Source organism: Chenopodium album, chromosome 5 (assembly GCF_948465745.1).
Source record: "Chenopodium album chromosome 5, dcCheAlbu1.1, whole genome shotgun sequence".
NCBI classification, from domain to species: Eukaryota; Viridiplantae; Streptophyta; class Magnoliopsida; order Caryophyllales; family Amaranthaceae; genus Chenopodium; species Chenopodium album.
In genome coordinates, this window is record NC_137838.1 from 79,198,946 (window position 1) to 79,215,051 (window position 16,106).

The window sequence follows — 16,106 nt, forward strand, 5'->3', positions numbered from 1 at the left end:
TATAACACTATAAAAAAACAGAGAAAATATTATAAGATTTAGAATAATAATTTAAACTTTCTTATGAGTATAAGCTCAATATACAAGTATAAGGATAAAATCACTATTAGTGTAATTAGTTTTATGACTTTTATCCAATTCACCAAAAGTATTACAATTTTAACATTTATTAAATAATATTTGAAGATAGACTTAGACAAGTTTTAAAACAACGTGCCCAAAAGAATTGGGAAATCTTATAGGACAAAGGAAGTATTGATAAACAAGCTACAAATCATTTATCAGTTATCATCTAAATTACGTGGCATGAGTAAAATCAATTTGGAATGAAAGGGGTAAAATTTTACAAGAAGAAACCTTGTAATAGGACCCTCTTTCAATTTGATTGTTACGGAGTATAAGATAAGATAAAGATCTTTCCTCTCAATACTTTTTAATTAAAAATCATTCTTAATAAATCCATCATATAGATTTGACATTAAAATTATTATAGTCATGTTTGGTAGTAAGCTTATTGGGGGTATATTAGCTTATTTGACTAAGGGTCTGTTCATATTTACTTATTTTCAGTTCAGATCAGTTCAGTTCAGTTCAGCTCCAATCAGTTCAGCTCTAATCAGTTCAGTTCAGTTCAGTTTTATGCATTTTAATTTTTCAGTTCAGTTCAGTTCAGCTCAGTTCAGTAAATATGAACAGGCCCTAACTTTAGCTGATTGACTAGTCAAACAAGCTAATACAAGTGTTTGGTAGTAAGCTTATTGAAAGAGCTTATTCTACTAAATAAGCTCTTTTTGAAAAAGCTCATTTTAGGAGCTTTTTCAATTAGCTTATTCATTAATTATTGTGAAATGACACTTATAACCTCATTTAATTTAAAATCCTATCTAAACTACCTACCCCAAAATTAGCTTCATTTCATATACTCAATCACCTTTAAGCTATCAGCTATTTACCAAACACTTTTATATAATCAGTTAATACAATAAGTTAGTCAAATCAGTTTATAAAATCAGCTAGTCAAAATCAGCTAACTCAATCAGGTTCAGCTTTCAGCTTTCTCCCAAACAGGGTCTATAACTACTTTATTTTTAACATGTCCTACCTATTTCAGCGACTTAGCTCCTAATACATCCACAGCTGGCTTATGGTAAATCAGCAAGTTACCCAATAAGAGTTTTATCTTCATAATTGTCACAAACATGTTCAAATTTTTAATCAATAACATAATTAATTATTCATTTGTATATATAAAAAAAAAAAATATGCTGAAAGTGGATGATTTGAAATTATTCACTGAATAAAACATTTTACTACATGAAAACCTTTTATATACAAGTAAATAAATAAATATGATAAAAGTATATGAATACTGAATAATGAAACTTAAAACCTATTGCAAATTTGCAATATATGGAGTCATATAAACACTCTGGCACTCTGCTTAATAACCAAGTGGGAGAGCCAGCATCGAGTTGCTTGTGTCATTTGCAGGAAAATTTCAGACACCAAAGAGTGGGAATCCTAAAAATTCAGGGCTTAAATGTCTGAAAACAGCCCATACTTCTTCCATTACCAAAGAAGCAAAAGGAAGTTTTGGAAGAAAACCCAGATATTTGGGGATTTCTACTAAAAACATATATACACACAAGTGGAATACTATACACGTACAGATTTGCGTGTCAAGTAAATTATACTAAATACATTTAAAAGTGGGAAACTTGCAAACCCTCAGTGTTTTATTCGGAGTTATTCATGGCCCTGGACATGGGAAGACAAGATTAATCTAGATTCTTTCTCACAAGTGTTCAGTGAAACCCTAGGGCTAGTCAAGTGCTTTCCTGCTTCTTGAAACCATTTCATGTCATACAGAGTTCATAACAGCAGAAGCAAATTTTCACACCTGAAGCCTGATGCACATTTGTAAGTATTTGGACAACAGCTAGCTCCACACAGGGAAAATCTGTAGTCTGTGTGACTGTGTCCCCTAACTTGATTGACTCTGACCAACTCCAACAGAAACACCCCGAGAGCGCCTTTTCTTAGACGTGACCTGTAAACAGTCAACACATGAGTAGTCGATATGACAATTTTCTGCAGTAATAAAGAAAGATCAGCTCACAAAAGAACCATCAGCCACAATTAGCCAAAGAAGTAAGCCATGGACAAATTGTCATCACAATACTCCAGCTCTTGAGAGGAAAACAAATGGCAAATATAGTTGTAAGGAAATCCACTTTAAGACTCTACAGGTTGTGCAGCATGAGCTACATGAAGGGAAATTTCAAAACTGTGATAGCCAAAAACACAAACTATCTTAAAAAATTTAACAGCAACACATAATTATAAAAAGATTTCTGATGAAAATTCAAAAAATCCTCAACAAGGGATGCGTGAATTGTGACCATGCACATCAAATGGAACTTTTAAGGATCCAATCAAAGTTTTAATCAAAATTGATTTTGGTATAAGTTCCAAAATTCAAACAAACAAATTTTTGGGTTGAAAGGAAGTTTATGGAACAAGATTATAACACGCGTTGGATATTTTTTGGACCCAGTCTAAGGCTCTAAGCCAGTGGTGGATCTAGGATTTGGGGAATGGGGGTACGAAATTAAGTTTGATAATAAAAAAATAACAAAATAAATGTGGAGTGCATGTGTTAATTTTTTCCTAACTAATATTTGGGGTAATAAACCATTTCAATTTGCAAGGCTTATAATTAAGTACTAAATGTGTTCGTGGGTAGAAAAAAAAAAAAAAAAAAACTCCCTTCGTCCTTTTATTACATGCCTATTTCTCATTTTGCACGGAGATTAAGAAAGTTAAAGATTCCTTAAAACTAATAATTGGGATTATAAATATCCATGTGGAGTTATAGAGAGAGAGAGAGAGAGAGAGAGAGAGAGAGAGAGAGAAAGATAAAGTGGTTGGAAATTAGGAGAGATAAAGTATTGGAAATTAATGTTGAAGTACAAAAAAAAAAGAAAAAAAAAGAGTAATATTTTTAAAAAGTACAACCTATAAATTTTTAAAAAGTACAACCTATAAATGGAAACAGACACTTAATTTTGATGACCCAAAAAAGGAATACAGACGTGTAATAAAATGACAGAGGGAATACCTAAGAGACCAATTATTTGTGAAAAACTGCTCTCTTTGATTGAAAAGTACTAACTTAGCGTAGAAAAATTAAAATATAACCTAACACACCAGTGGCGATCCCTTTCGAATTCAGCACAAAAAGGCGGGTTGATTTGTTGCTTTAGCCACTTACATAACAATACCTAAGAGACCTAATATTAGAGACAAGCAGTCTCTTTTGTTATTTGATTGTACCTCTATACCCCCTAGATCCGCCACTAGCATGAGCCTTGAAATTTACCATGTGGCAAAGGTCTAAGTGCGGCTTCCACGAAGCTCGAGACGTGGGCAAGCATAATAAAGAAAACAATTGCAATGCCAAATTAGTGGCATTAGAAACTTTGTAGGATGAAAATATTATAGCTTGATTGTTGTATAGATTTTCTAATTTATTTGAGGTAAGGAGTGTTCCGTGAATCAATAGCCTTGGGTCGGGAGCTAGGAGTAGGGAACTAAGAAGAAGTGGGGCAAGACGCCTGGGCACGTCCTTGCACAGAAATCGAGGATTTAAAGGTACTTGGCAAGACACGTTCAACACACATCCAACCCATCACGTTCGTGCCTAAAGGAGGCACGTCATGCCTAGTAGTTTTTAATGGACGTGAGGCACGTCCTCGCCTAAAGGAGGCACGTGCCTTAGCAATTTTGGTCGATTTTGGTTACTACATCTGTGGGCTTTATTTTCCTTAAATAAAGTCTATCTATTCTAGTCTATGGGTTATTATTTTTAATAACTCTAGGTTATTTCCTAGCCACTATGATCATTAATTGATTGATTATCTAGTCTTTTGTGTATTTCTCATCTAGTTTTGAGAAAGATGACATTAGAAATCCAAGAGAAAATCAATATGTTCTAGTCTTAAATATGTTCTAAATCTGTAATATGTTTTCCCCAAGATCAACAAAACTATTACTCTTGCCTACCCGTGGACGTTACAACACATTGTTGGTGAACCACATATATCTCTGTATGTTTTTCTTGTTAATTTTACATTATATGTTTTTCTTGTTAATTTTACATTTAATATTTTTTCTTTCTAGCATCTGTTATAACAAATTGGTATCAAGAGCTTTGGTTCGGGCCTAGGGTTTAATTCTGGTGAGATATATGGTTGCTTTGAATGTGAAAATCGACAAGTTCACGGGGAGGAATAGTTTTTAGACAGTGGCAAATCAAGATGCGGACATTGTGGACATCGTTGACAAAAAAAAGTCCGGATAGAGGAGAAAGCACACTCGACAATCACGTTGTTGTTTCCACTGAGGTCATGGAGGAGGAAACAACATCAGGTCTGTGGTTAAAGGTGGATAGACTATACATGACGAAGTCATTAATCAACAAGTGATCTCCGAAGGTACATCACGATCGATTGAATACTATTATGTTAAAATTGTGTAATAGTAATGTTATGGTTAGGATGGTGCCTTAATTTTGTTAGTGTCTTTGTTAGTGTCATATGAGAATTTTGTGATATTATCGGTAAAGAGACAATGTCTCATATCTGCTCTCCATATTTAAGAGTTGCGTCATAAAGCGTGTACTAAAGGTACAAATTTTGGATAGCCAATGGAGGTAATGGTCAAGGGATTGGGGAATTCGGGAATTCGAGGTAAAAATCCAAGAAAACCGTCTTCAAGGGGTCCAAAATCAAGTGATGTCTGTAATTACTATAAGGAGAAGAGACATTGGAAATCTGAATAAAATTATGAGTCCGCAGATATTGCAGTTGGTGACACCAATTCAACAGATGACTATACCCTAATTATTGAACATGTGCATCACCCTGATGTGTGGGTTCTTGATTCAAAGGCGCTTATCACAAGTGTTCACGCAAGGAGTGGTTACGAACTACAAGCAGGTTAATGGTTGTGTTACTATGGCAAACAACGAAGAACAAAACAATTGGTATTGGGTCCATCAGAGGGGATGGTAAATTTGTATGTCATAACAATGTCGGGCATGTTCCACTGAGGCACAGATCATAAGGAATCTTATTTTGTCAAGTTTTCTAACGTAAAAGGGTTTAATTTTAAAGGTGGAGGTGGAGGGGTGTATGTCTACAAGGGTTCAAAAGTAGTAATGAAGGGTGTTAAACGGGAGACATAGTGTTAGTCTATGTTACTCGGACTCTTCGTTTTACCTCAAGTACCAGTGTCGGACCCTCGACACTCGGACATGGGTATGGCACTTGGACACTTCATTTTAGTTCAAAATCATAGAATTTTTTCACAAAATAGCCGAGTCGGATACTTGGACACATACCCGTGTCGGACATGGGTACCCGAGTCCGAGTAACATATGTGTTAGTTGCAAGGGTGCAATGAGCAGGCATATTGTGGGCAAGTGGAATAGCGGAACGATAACAACACCAGAGCACCACAACAACCACCAACATAACACTACTAAAGCTGCAGCAGCTAGCTTGTCTTATTAGCTTGCTCTTGGTACTTTTGCGTATGAACACAAAGTAGTAGTAAATGTAGTAATTAAAGCTTACGCCACATAGACTCGTATTGTAGTAGTTTAAATAGAAGAAAGTTAAGAAGGAGAACTCATTTAGAAGTATTGTATTGGAACCTTGGAAATCTAATGTCCAAAAGTCATTACTTGTTACTCAAGCCTTTGTCTAACTATCTTAATCAATTGTCTTCGACTGTTTGGCTAAGATTATCGTGTTTTTCGTGTGAGCACCACTAGTACTTTACAAAGGGTCTACGTTATCTAGTTCTAAGTCTGCTGTTGTCACATCATTTATTTGTGGTAGTGTTAGAGAAAGATCAGCCTACACTCACAGTCTGAAAGCACCGCACCAAAGACACGGTTGGGAAAACAAGGTGGCTTTTGCACTATTTGTTGGAGAGGTGGATATATCTAAATTGTCAAAGAGAGGTGTGCTCGTGCTAGGAAGAAGCATTGGCAATGTGTGTGTTTGAACCTAGTTCCGCAAAGTAAGTCCCAAGCGCGCTTGGACTTACAATTTATTTGAAGTTGTTTATTGTTCTTTGGGGCAAATCTGGTGCCAAGCGGATGCAAATCAAAGCAAGAAGAGTGTTTCGAAAAAGTTTCTGTTATCTGGTACATCAATTTAATTTTATTGTGAACGGATCCAAGTCAAGGTGAAGATTTGTAAGGAATGTGCCTTAAATCAATAGCCTTGAGTCGGGAGCTACGAGTTGGGAACTAGGAAGAAGTGGGGAAAGACACGTCCACACCTTGCCTCAACAAAGGAGTGCTGAAGATTGACTAGGCACATCCGTGCCCATACGAGTGTCTGTTCCTCTTCGAGGCTTCAAAGGTATTTGGCAAGGTACATCTGTGCCTCAACGGACTTCCGACCAAGCAAGTCCGTGCCCAAAAGAAGTTTTCGATTTTTGTTGATTTCCTCGACGTTTGGCTGATTTTGGTTACTTCGTTTATGGGCTTTATTTTCCTTAAATAAAGTCTATCTTTTCAAGACTATGGGTTATTTTCCCTAGGTTATTTCCTAGTCGCTAAAATCTAAGAGCCTTTTGTGTATTTCTCATATGTGAATTATAAGAGTGATAACATTAGAAATTTGTGAGACAATCATTACGTTATCTATGATTGGTCTCAAATCTGTTATGAATTTGTAATTTGTTTTCCCTAAGATCAATAAAGTTATTACTCTTGCTTGCCTGTGGACGTAGCCAACGCATTGTTGGTGAGCCACGTAAATTTATGTGTTTTTCTTGTTAATTAAACATTCGAATATACCCGTTCACGTATTTTTTGGTAAACCACATTCAATATAATTCTTAATAACATTCAATACTAGCTAAAACTTTTGATATGTTTAAAATCCTAGGATTATTTGATTTAGGGATTAGATAAACATCCTAGATTCCTAGTTATAATTGGTTAATTGAACTTTAACTATATGAAGGTTAAACCTAGGGCAGGCAAACAAGTTGGATTCAGGTTAACCTGTTTACATAAACGGGTAAACAACTGAACCAACCTGATTTAACCTTTTTTTTTTCAAAAATATGAATTTGACTTTTTATTGTTATTTTTTATTTTTTATACTTAACCTATTCTTTTGCTTAACCTTTTTAACTTCTATATAATTTGATTAATGCAATAACCTAATAATATTTAAACATAATTACATTTCCAAATAAAAACAATAATCTTAGTACCGCTCGTGCTTTCTTTTAATAAAAAAATAATTCTTCTTTGAATAATCTCATACTTCCTCAATTTCTTTTTAGTTGCTACACTTTCCTATTTTGGAAATTTAATTAGTTGCTACACTTTCCATTTTTGACATTCTTTTCTCTCAATCTCTCTCCTACCCACATGGGTCAATCTTATTTTTTTCTCTCTATCTTTCTCCTCTTAAAAAACTGCTCAAGAAACCGTGAAAATAAAAGTGTAGCAACTAAAAAAACGGAGGAAGTATAAAGAAAATCGAAGAAAATGAAAGAAGGAATTAATAAACAAATTAAAATTATTCACGGAATCACCCTACCCTTTAGCAATTATAAAGAGAGTGGAATTTAAAGAGTGAAGTACTTGATTCAGTGAGCTAACGAAGATTAAAGACTTTGAATCTACTGGGAAATTGAGAATCAACAATTAAAAAAATAAATAAATAAATAAATAAAAAATTAAAAAAAAAAAGATGACAATGGAAGGATTGAGAAGGATATTAACAACTTCGGTTTGCACGAGTATGTAACATTGGACACAAGGGAATTGAATACGAGGATCATGGTTGGCAAGTACAACTATATAGAAGAAAGACTGTTTCACGTAGCCTCAATCCTTAGGAATTGGGATTAAAGCCTCATCCTTGCCATTCATATAATCAAATCATTAGCAATGACAAATGTTTTTTGAGATTTCAAAAAAGGCATATTGACAAGAATCCCGTACGCTAGTTCATATGAAGGTTGTTTTGTAAATTTTTACAGCTTTCAGGACAAAGTTGATTTTCATTTTAAACTGTCAATCTTAACTAATAGAAGCACCAACTTTGCACTAACCCAATCACGAAATACACCTTAGCACAGCAAATTATCAATATTGCTTCCGTGACAATTAGGGGTGAGCAAAAATTTCGGGTACCCAGAATTGTAATCGGTTCCGGTGAACCGGTAGGTCCGGAACTAGAATTGGACCCAATGGTTCCAATTACGGGTAAAAAATTAAGGACCCGGTTACAACCAGTTCCAATTCTCAAACTTTTTGGAACTGGAACCGGTTGGTTACCGATTACCCAATATATGCTAAACTAAACAAATTTTGAATAACAAAAATATGTTGAATATATCTAGATAGTGAGATAAAAAAAAAGGAATTATTAAGACCTAACATGAATACAAATAGCTTAATGCATATATAAATATAAGTAGTAAATGCTTAAGATAAAAATAGAAAATAACTATTATAATTTGTATTATACTTTACAAACACAAACAAAATGGGTACCCGGAACTGGAACTTGGTGGTTCAATTCCAGTTCCTAAATTTCAAGACCTGGTTGAATCAACTCCAATTTCTAAATTTTAGGATCCGTTGAACCAATTCCATTTTCGGATCCGTATCCTAAAATTTTGACCGAGTACTCGGTTTGCACACCCCTAGTGACAATAGCTATCAACAAAAGGCCAAATTCATTTTAACAAACAATATTCTCTTTTGTTCTTTACACTTCCCCCATAAGTCCATTGCCTTTGTTCCACACACTTCTACCTTTTTTTTTGGCACCATTTGTGGCCTCACTCTTTCCTCTTTGTGCCTAATTGTTGACTATATAGTACCATGCTATTAAAAAAAAAAAAGGTCTTGTATGCCATTATAGACCAAAAAGGCTAACAAAATTTAGGGCAAATCACTTAACAAAATTCTTTAAAGGTTCTCTAATTCTGTTTCGTCATTATCAAATTTCTCACTCCAAACCTTTTCTTAACAATAGATAAACCATCCAAAGATTCATTGCAGGCTCAATATCAAATCATACTCCCTAGGGAATATTATGTAGTTCCTGCTTTCCTATTTTGGGTTTTTGAAAATCCAAAATATTGTTCATGCTTCAATTTTTAGATACTATGTAAATACCACTATACTTTCATTTTTTTTAACTTTATTCATTGTACTTCCTAAGTTACCCTTGAATTTTGCACATGTCTTGTACTTTTTTCCACTTTCTCTAACTTTTGTCTATGACCGTACTTTTCACTTTTATTAATATACGCCATCCACTTTCTCCTATTTCTTAAATACCATGAAAAAAAAACAGAAACTATATTATGGGAAGGCGGGAGTATTATATTATATCCATCGACAAAAATTAAATTTTGCTATCCACAAAAAAACAAATTACTTATCTTTAATATATAAATATATAAATATTATTTATTTGTCAAAAAAACAAATTACTTATCTTTAATAATTATTTATTTGTCAACATATATAAATATTACTCACAATGTTATGGGATAGCCCCAATTTTTCATATTGAGAAACATTAACTGTATCTCAAAATGGCAATTGTGTAAATAAAAACAACTTTTTAAATATTTTATAGTTTTTTTTTGGTACTTTTTTTTGCATCTCAATTTTCGTCCTTATCACGGGCTCAAGACTTCACCCTTCTACACCAATTGAACTAGTGTGAATTGCCATTTTTTTCCTTCATCGTTTTGCCCGCAAACCACCATCACCTTCGTTCCCCCTATCTTCTTTACCCTCCTTTGCCTCTTCGCCGCTGAATCAAATATATATATATATATATATATATATATATATATAACCTAAAAAATTGGAGAAATTATGGCATGGTTACCCCTTAAGGACAAGGTTTGTCTTCCTCCTCCATTGAAACTGTTCATGTGTTCTGATTTCTCCATTGAAGGTTTTGATGTTCATTAATAAAGGTGAGAGAATGGAGGAAGAAGAACCCATGGTGTTATAATAAGGCCAAAATAAGATTAGTTTACAACATTAATCCCACTTATACACTCAAAATGACACAAATACCCCTTTGAGATACTTATGTTTTATCAACATGAGAAGCATGAATTTGCCCTAATGTTATTTTTTTCTTATCTCTTTTCTAACTATTAAAGTGAATAGAAGTTCATAGTGGATTCAAAAGAATCCTTGCTATTTTGAGGGGCAATTTGTAATATCATAGAGCAAACCAGAAGAAGAAATTTATATATCCTTCTAGTATTTTGAAATTGATATAAATGCAGGAAGCATTGTAAAACTTTATGTTTTATAACACGGGGAGTTGATTGAATTTGTATCCGTCACAGCACCATTTTGATCGTCACGTGCCTAATAAATATAATTTTTTTGGGGGGGGGGGGTTGTCCTTTCCTTTCCATGATATTGATGTGCAATAGGGAAAGTGGTGAGAGATTGTTCTGAGGTTTAAAAGAAACTGGAGATAGACACCTAATCACCCTTCTTAGGTATAATAATGGCAAAAACTTGGAGGAGGAAGACAAACCTTGCCCTTAAGGGGTAACCATGCCATAATTTAAGAGAAGAGTCCAAGGACAAAGTTTAAGGGATAACCATGCCATAATTTCTCCAATTTAAGAGAAGGTTATTTCAATGGAGGAAACACTCATAATTTAAGAGAAGAGGAGGACTACCCCTTAAACTTTCTCCTTGGACTACCCCTTAAACTTTCTTAAACTTTCTCCTTGGACTCTTCTCTTAAACTTTCTCCTTGGACTACCCCTTAAAATTTCTTAAACTTTCTCCTTGGACTCTTCTCTTAAACTTTCTCCTTGGACTACCCCTTAAGAGAAGAGTCCAAGGAGAAAGTTTAAGAATGTAAAAACAGCAGGCATAAACCATGGCCGGGGAGTCGGCTACAATTCGAATCCGTCCTTTTTTTATAGCCCCTTAGAAAAAAAATTCACTTTATTAAGGCTTCGGTAATATTGCAAATGGGTTAGTTTGCAAGTGGGGACCCTTAAAAAGGAAAGGCATACTATATATGGTATGGGGCAATCTCAAAGGGACACCCCAAGAGGAATAATGGACAATCAAAAAGGGACAGCGAGAATTAATATAGAATCCTGACTAAAACTATAGATGGCGGAAACTGGAGTGGAATTGTAAAGTAATAAAACATTAAAACCTACTACAAGTTTGAGCCGAAATCAAAACCCAGCTCAAACATCTCGATATGGAGGTAAAGATGAAAGTGAACATAAATGGAGAAGAAGCTTTCCTCTTATATTGGATTCTTTGGTACAAGGTCATCTAGAATAGCCCTGGAAAAACAAACATGTACAATAGCCTAACCCGAAATACCCAAACTCTACCCAAAATCATGTGACCAATCACCAGACCTGCCCCAACCCAAACCAATCCAATAATCAATGTGTAATCTAATAGTGATTATTCGTATTAAAATATACATGCTGACAATAGAACAAAAAATGGCCTGAACTGAACCCAAGATCTACCCAAATGAGTCTTACCCAAAGTGACAAACCCTAATTGACACCTCTTACCTAGGGTAGCTATGGATTGTGTCAAACCGGTGGAATATTTAAGGTACAATTAGAGGGATACGCAATTTCCCCTGGAAATCTATTTCACAAATGGCATATCTGGTAACTCCTTTAGCGAGGTTCGAGACAGAGAATAGCAAGTGAGTTCAATCAATTTTGGAAGGATGTTTGGATTAGAGAGAGGCCATTTATTGCTCATTTGAGTGCTCAATACCCCACTTAAGAGATTAAGGCTTTGATTGATTGATTGAGTGCTCCAGAGATCATGTTTTTGACATGAAAATGCAAGGGACTTCCAATTCAGGAGATCACCCCATAACTGAAAAGTAGACGGATTAGTATTTATTTGACCACTTACATTCAGTTAACTGTAGAATATTGCTGGTTCATTTTACCATAAACAGAACAGAACACTTTAGGCATAAAAACAGGAGTAGTCATCATACGTAATTTACCAATTTCCAAACAAACCTTTATGGTCTATCCAGCTTCAACAAACGGCATATAGCATCAATCAATAATAGTCAACAAATAATAACACCTAATTTGAATATCAAATGTGCACTTGCGCAGGTGACATGATCACCGGGAGCATACCTTAGATGATAGAGGTGGCAGGGAAGCTTGACGTGCAGCCTTCTCAGGCGCCGTTAAATGACGAATCTCTCGGAGCTGGACAGCTATATCCTCCAGAAGTTTTAGTTCAGTTTTTGCTCTCTCCTGGTGTTCAAAAGAGCCCTTAAGCTTCTCTTTCTCCTCCTGAACAGTCCTCAGTCTAGCTCGCAGCCAACATATCTCATCATCTATTTTGAGCCTCTCGTGATCAACTGCTGATATAGAATAGCAGCGTGATTCAGAGACAAAACTTCTATCGGGCGAGCTGCACACTGTTGGGAACCGATCAAAAATGTCTGAAGAGCTTCTTCTAATTTCTAAATCACATTGTCTCACAGTATCAGAAAAATTATTGTGTATGAGCAGTGGGCCACCTTCCTTCCCATCGGTAGTTTTGCTGATACTGTGTTTTGAATCGATGATGTGGACATCATGAACATGTGGCTCTACAACTTGCAGTGGCATTTGTTTTCCATCATCAACACCAAACATTGTTTTCTGTTGCAAATAAATGTTACTATTACCCTCCAGAGATCTTGGAATTGTATCCATGGATAACATCCCTTTTTCCTGAATATCTTGATTAGTTTCGTCGTCAATCAAATCTGGAACAACACTTGAACATTCGAGACTTTTCAGCTCATTTTTGTCCACCGGAAGAGCTGATGATTCTTTACACTCAGATACCGTAGAAGTTTTCTTCTGACCATACACAGAAGAATAATCAGGATAGTTGTTTATACTTTCAACATTTTCTCGATTATCAACTGACTGACCGAGTTGCTGTAGAATCAGCATAGGATCAACAGAAGGATCAAGAGCAGAGGCGTCGTTTTGTCGTTCTGTGTCGTTTGACTGACTATCCCATCCATTGTTTACTTGGAACACCTTCCTATAGACTTCAACTTCCTTCTCTAAAAAATGTTTTTCCCTCTCTCTCCTGACAATGATCTCTTTAAGTATATCCATTTCTTCAGCATCATAAACTGATTTTTCTTCTAATATCCTTTGATACTGTCGAGCCTCTATTTCAATGGATGCCTTCTCCTCCTGCAATCGTGAAATCATGGCCATAGCTTCATCTGCCGCAGAAGCGGCAGCAAGTCTCTCTTGCTCTAGCTCAGAGAATAATTCAGCTCGAGCTGCATGTTCTTCCTCAAGAGCTGATTCCAGAATTCTGACAACATTCTCATCTTCACCATCAGCCCCTGCATTGTTTTTAAGGTTCTCAAATAATGTTGCATAGTCATACACGGGTTTACTCTCATCAGCTGCATCATTGGATTCAGAATCTGGTTGTGTCTGACCTGAGACCCAAAGAAAAAGGATATTTGAGCATCTGATAATATAGCAAAGAAAATTTTAGAGCCATCAAAGGTAAAACCAGCGATCAAAAGTACATAATTAGCATAATGTAAGAAAACATATACCCAAAAGAGAGTTGCCAGCACCTTAAGCCATGAAGCAGGCAGTATATAACAAATAGAAAAATCAGTTGATCATTAATTGGAAATTTTGATAGGAGGCGGAGGAAGAGAAAATTACCACAAGAGTTCACAGTGGTTGGGTTCTCTACATTCTCTATCTTACTGGAGTCTGAAGGAGACTGACGAATGGCACGGGAGTCTGACTTTAAGTGATCATAAGATGAGGCAGAAGTAAACTTTCCATAATCAATACTAGCTCTGCGACGTCGCCTAATTCCACACCTTGGCCTTTGAGTTGTAACAGTCTTGCCCTTAATGTCAAATTTAGAAAGGGAGTCAGTACCGGAAAGGGTGTGGTGTGACCTCCGAGGATCAGAGAAAGAACTGTAGGACGCTTCACCTTCTAGATGCAGCACACCATCATCTGAGTAACCTTCCCTGAGTAGCTTCAAATTAAGTTGAGAGTGATCATTCCTGGACAGAATGGAATCAAATGGGAATTTGGATTTGACAGAAAAGTGGAGAGAGGAAATGGTTTCCGCGGGGCAATCAACTAAGAAGCGCTGGAAGCAGGGAGCACGAGTAGGGTAGCCAAAGAGGCCATTGCAAGGGCAGGGTAGGGTTAGCCCTAAGAGGGCGAGAAATTTAGATAGGAAAAAGGCAATAGCAGAGCAACAGAGGAGGAAGTAGGCAATAGCCAAATCAAGAAAGGCACCCACTAATCTAGAAAAGGTCCATGAGTGAACAATAACTTGGCATGCCATATCAAACTATGCTGTTTTACAGTTGAGACAACAAAGATGAGCTGAGTTCAGACTTGTGAGCAGTGATACAAAAATCAAACTAATCACAAAACTACAAATATCACATCGGAAAAGAAAAGGAAAGAAAAAGTTTAGGGGTAGCTAGCATATTGTGGATACAGAATCATTAATTATAAATGTGATTGGGTCGTTTAAGAGTTGTGCGAGACTAATGCAGAAACAAATCAAATTGAATTTCATTCCATTCTAGCGAGTGAGTATGAAATTGGAATCCCTGAGGCAGGGCAGGAGAGAAAGGTTCCATTAAAGGATTATAAATAAAAGCCTGCAACACATGAGCAACCAATTTGACTCAATTATTAAATTACATCACAATTTATTCTTCTCAATGTATATATTGAACAAACTAAAATTCTACCAATAAATTGCTCGTTATAAGCTTTCATAACTTCAACAATTATATACCAATAGTTCAATAATCCATCTTAGAATTAGATGAACCCAGAATTTTACTATTATCAAAATTGAATTGACAATAGGAAACCCTAGATTGCATATTTGATATTCTAATCTTCGCAAATTAAAATCTTACCTCATAAGCTGTTTCAACGGTGGAGAGAAACCTCAGAGGCCGCTTCAATGGAGATTTCGGAGTTCAATAGATGAGAAGGAACGAGAGGAGCGGTGCTACCTCTGCGTAAATACGAAAGGGGATAAAAATGAAACCATTTGAGGAAGATTATGACACGTATCAATGTCCACGTCGTATAAAATACGGAGTATCAATAATCAGAATTCATTTTATGTTTTTTTTTCTCCCGCAACGAGGCTTCATGCCTTCATAAGTAGAAAATATGTTGTGGCTAGTGCGCGAGTCATACGTATGTTCGGCAAAATAGCTGTGAAGGTAGCTGTAGATGTGGCGGCGATAGCTGTCAGCTGTCAACAATCTGTTAGCTTTGAAGATAAATAATTTAGATATGAGGATTCGGTAAAGTAACGATTGACTAGCTGTTACATATATAAATCAACATTTTATTTTTAAAACTATAGATTAAATTTTCAACAGTTACCTGAAAAGCTACCTCTAATTTCAAAAGCTAATCTTTCTAACTTTTCATAAAAGCTACTCTAACCACTATTTTGCCAAACATTCACATTTTTTGTCAAATAGTGATTTGACTTGGTCAAACCACTAAAAGCTACTTAAAAGCTACCGTCGAACACGCTCATAAGCTCATATTGTATGTCCGAAAAGAATATGTACTCCGTAATTAATAAATAGAAAAAGATAAAAATAAATAATCCTACCTTTGTGTGGTCTGATAATAACAATCCAACCTTTTAATTATTACGAGACAATCCAACCTTTGAATGTCATCTTCTTTTAACAGACCTTGACTTATCAGTGACCTGTTTTTGTAGGTTATATGCCACGTGTCAAAATTTAACTACTCTCTCCGTCCCCGAAAAAACGACCCATTTGGGTTGATTACGCGGGTATTTAAAAAGTTAAATAAAAAGAAGTAAAAGTATATTGAAAAGATAAACTTACATGGCATTTGTAAAAAAATAAAGAGAGAAAAGTAATAAAATTTGAATTTTATATGGGGAAGCTAATTTTGCACAAATATTATTGCAAATTGGTGGGTGT

The 16,106-nt window shown here is 35.5% G+C and overlaps 1 protein-coding gene across 2 annotated transcripts; it reads right to left on the reverse strand.

The window, feature by feature from the left end:
- Positions 1-1,416: 1,416 nt before the first annotated feature.
- LOC145632459 (uncharacterized) lies at positions 1,417-15,203 on the reverse strand. Of its 2 annotated transcripts, none has more exons than XM_081684838.1 (4): positions 15,045-15,203; positions 13,807-14,463; positions 12,244-13,568; positions 1,417-2,050 (listed from the first exon to the last, which is right to left on the reverse strand). In XM_081684838.1, the coding sequence occupies exons 2-4, from the start codon at positions 14,450-14,452 to the stop codon at positions 1,985-1,987; spliced, it is 2,037 nt and encodes a 678-aa protein (XP_081540964.1). In that variant the 5' UTR covers positions 14,453-14,463; positions 15,045-15,203; the 3' UTR covers positions 1,417-1,984. The 2 variants fall into 2 exon arrangements, with proteins under 2 accessions (XP_081540964.1, XP_081540963.1); XM_081684837.1 differs by having other exon boundaries at positions 13,807-14,777; positions 15,045-15,192.
- Between the last annotated feature and the right edge of the window lie 903 nt (positions 15,204-16,106).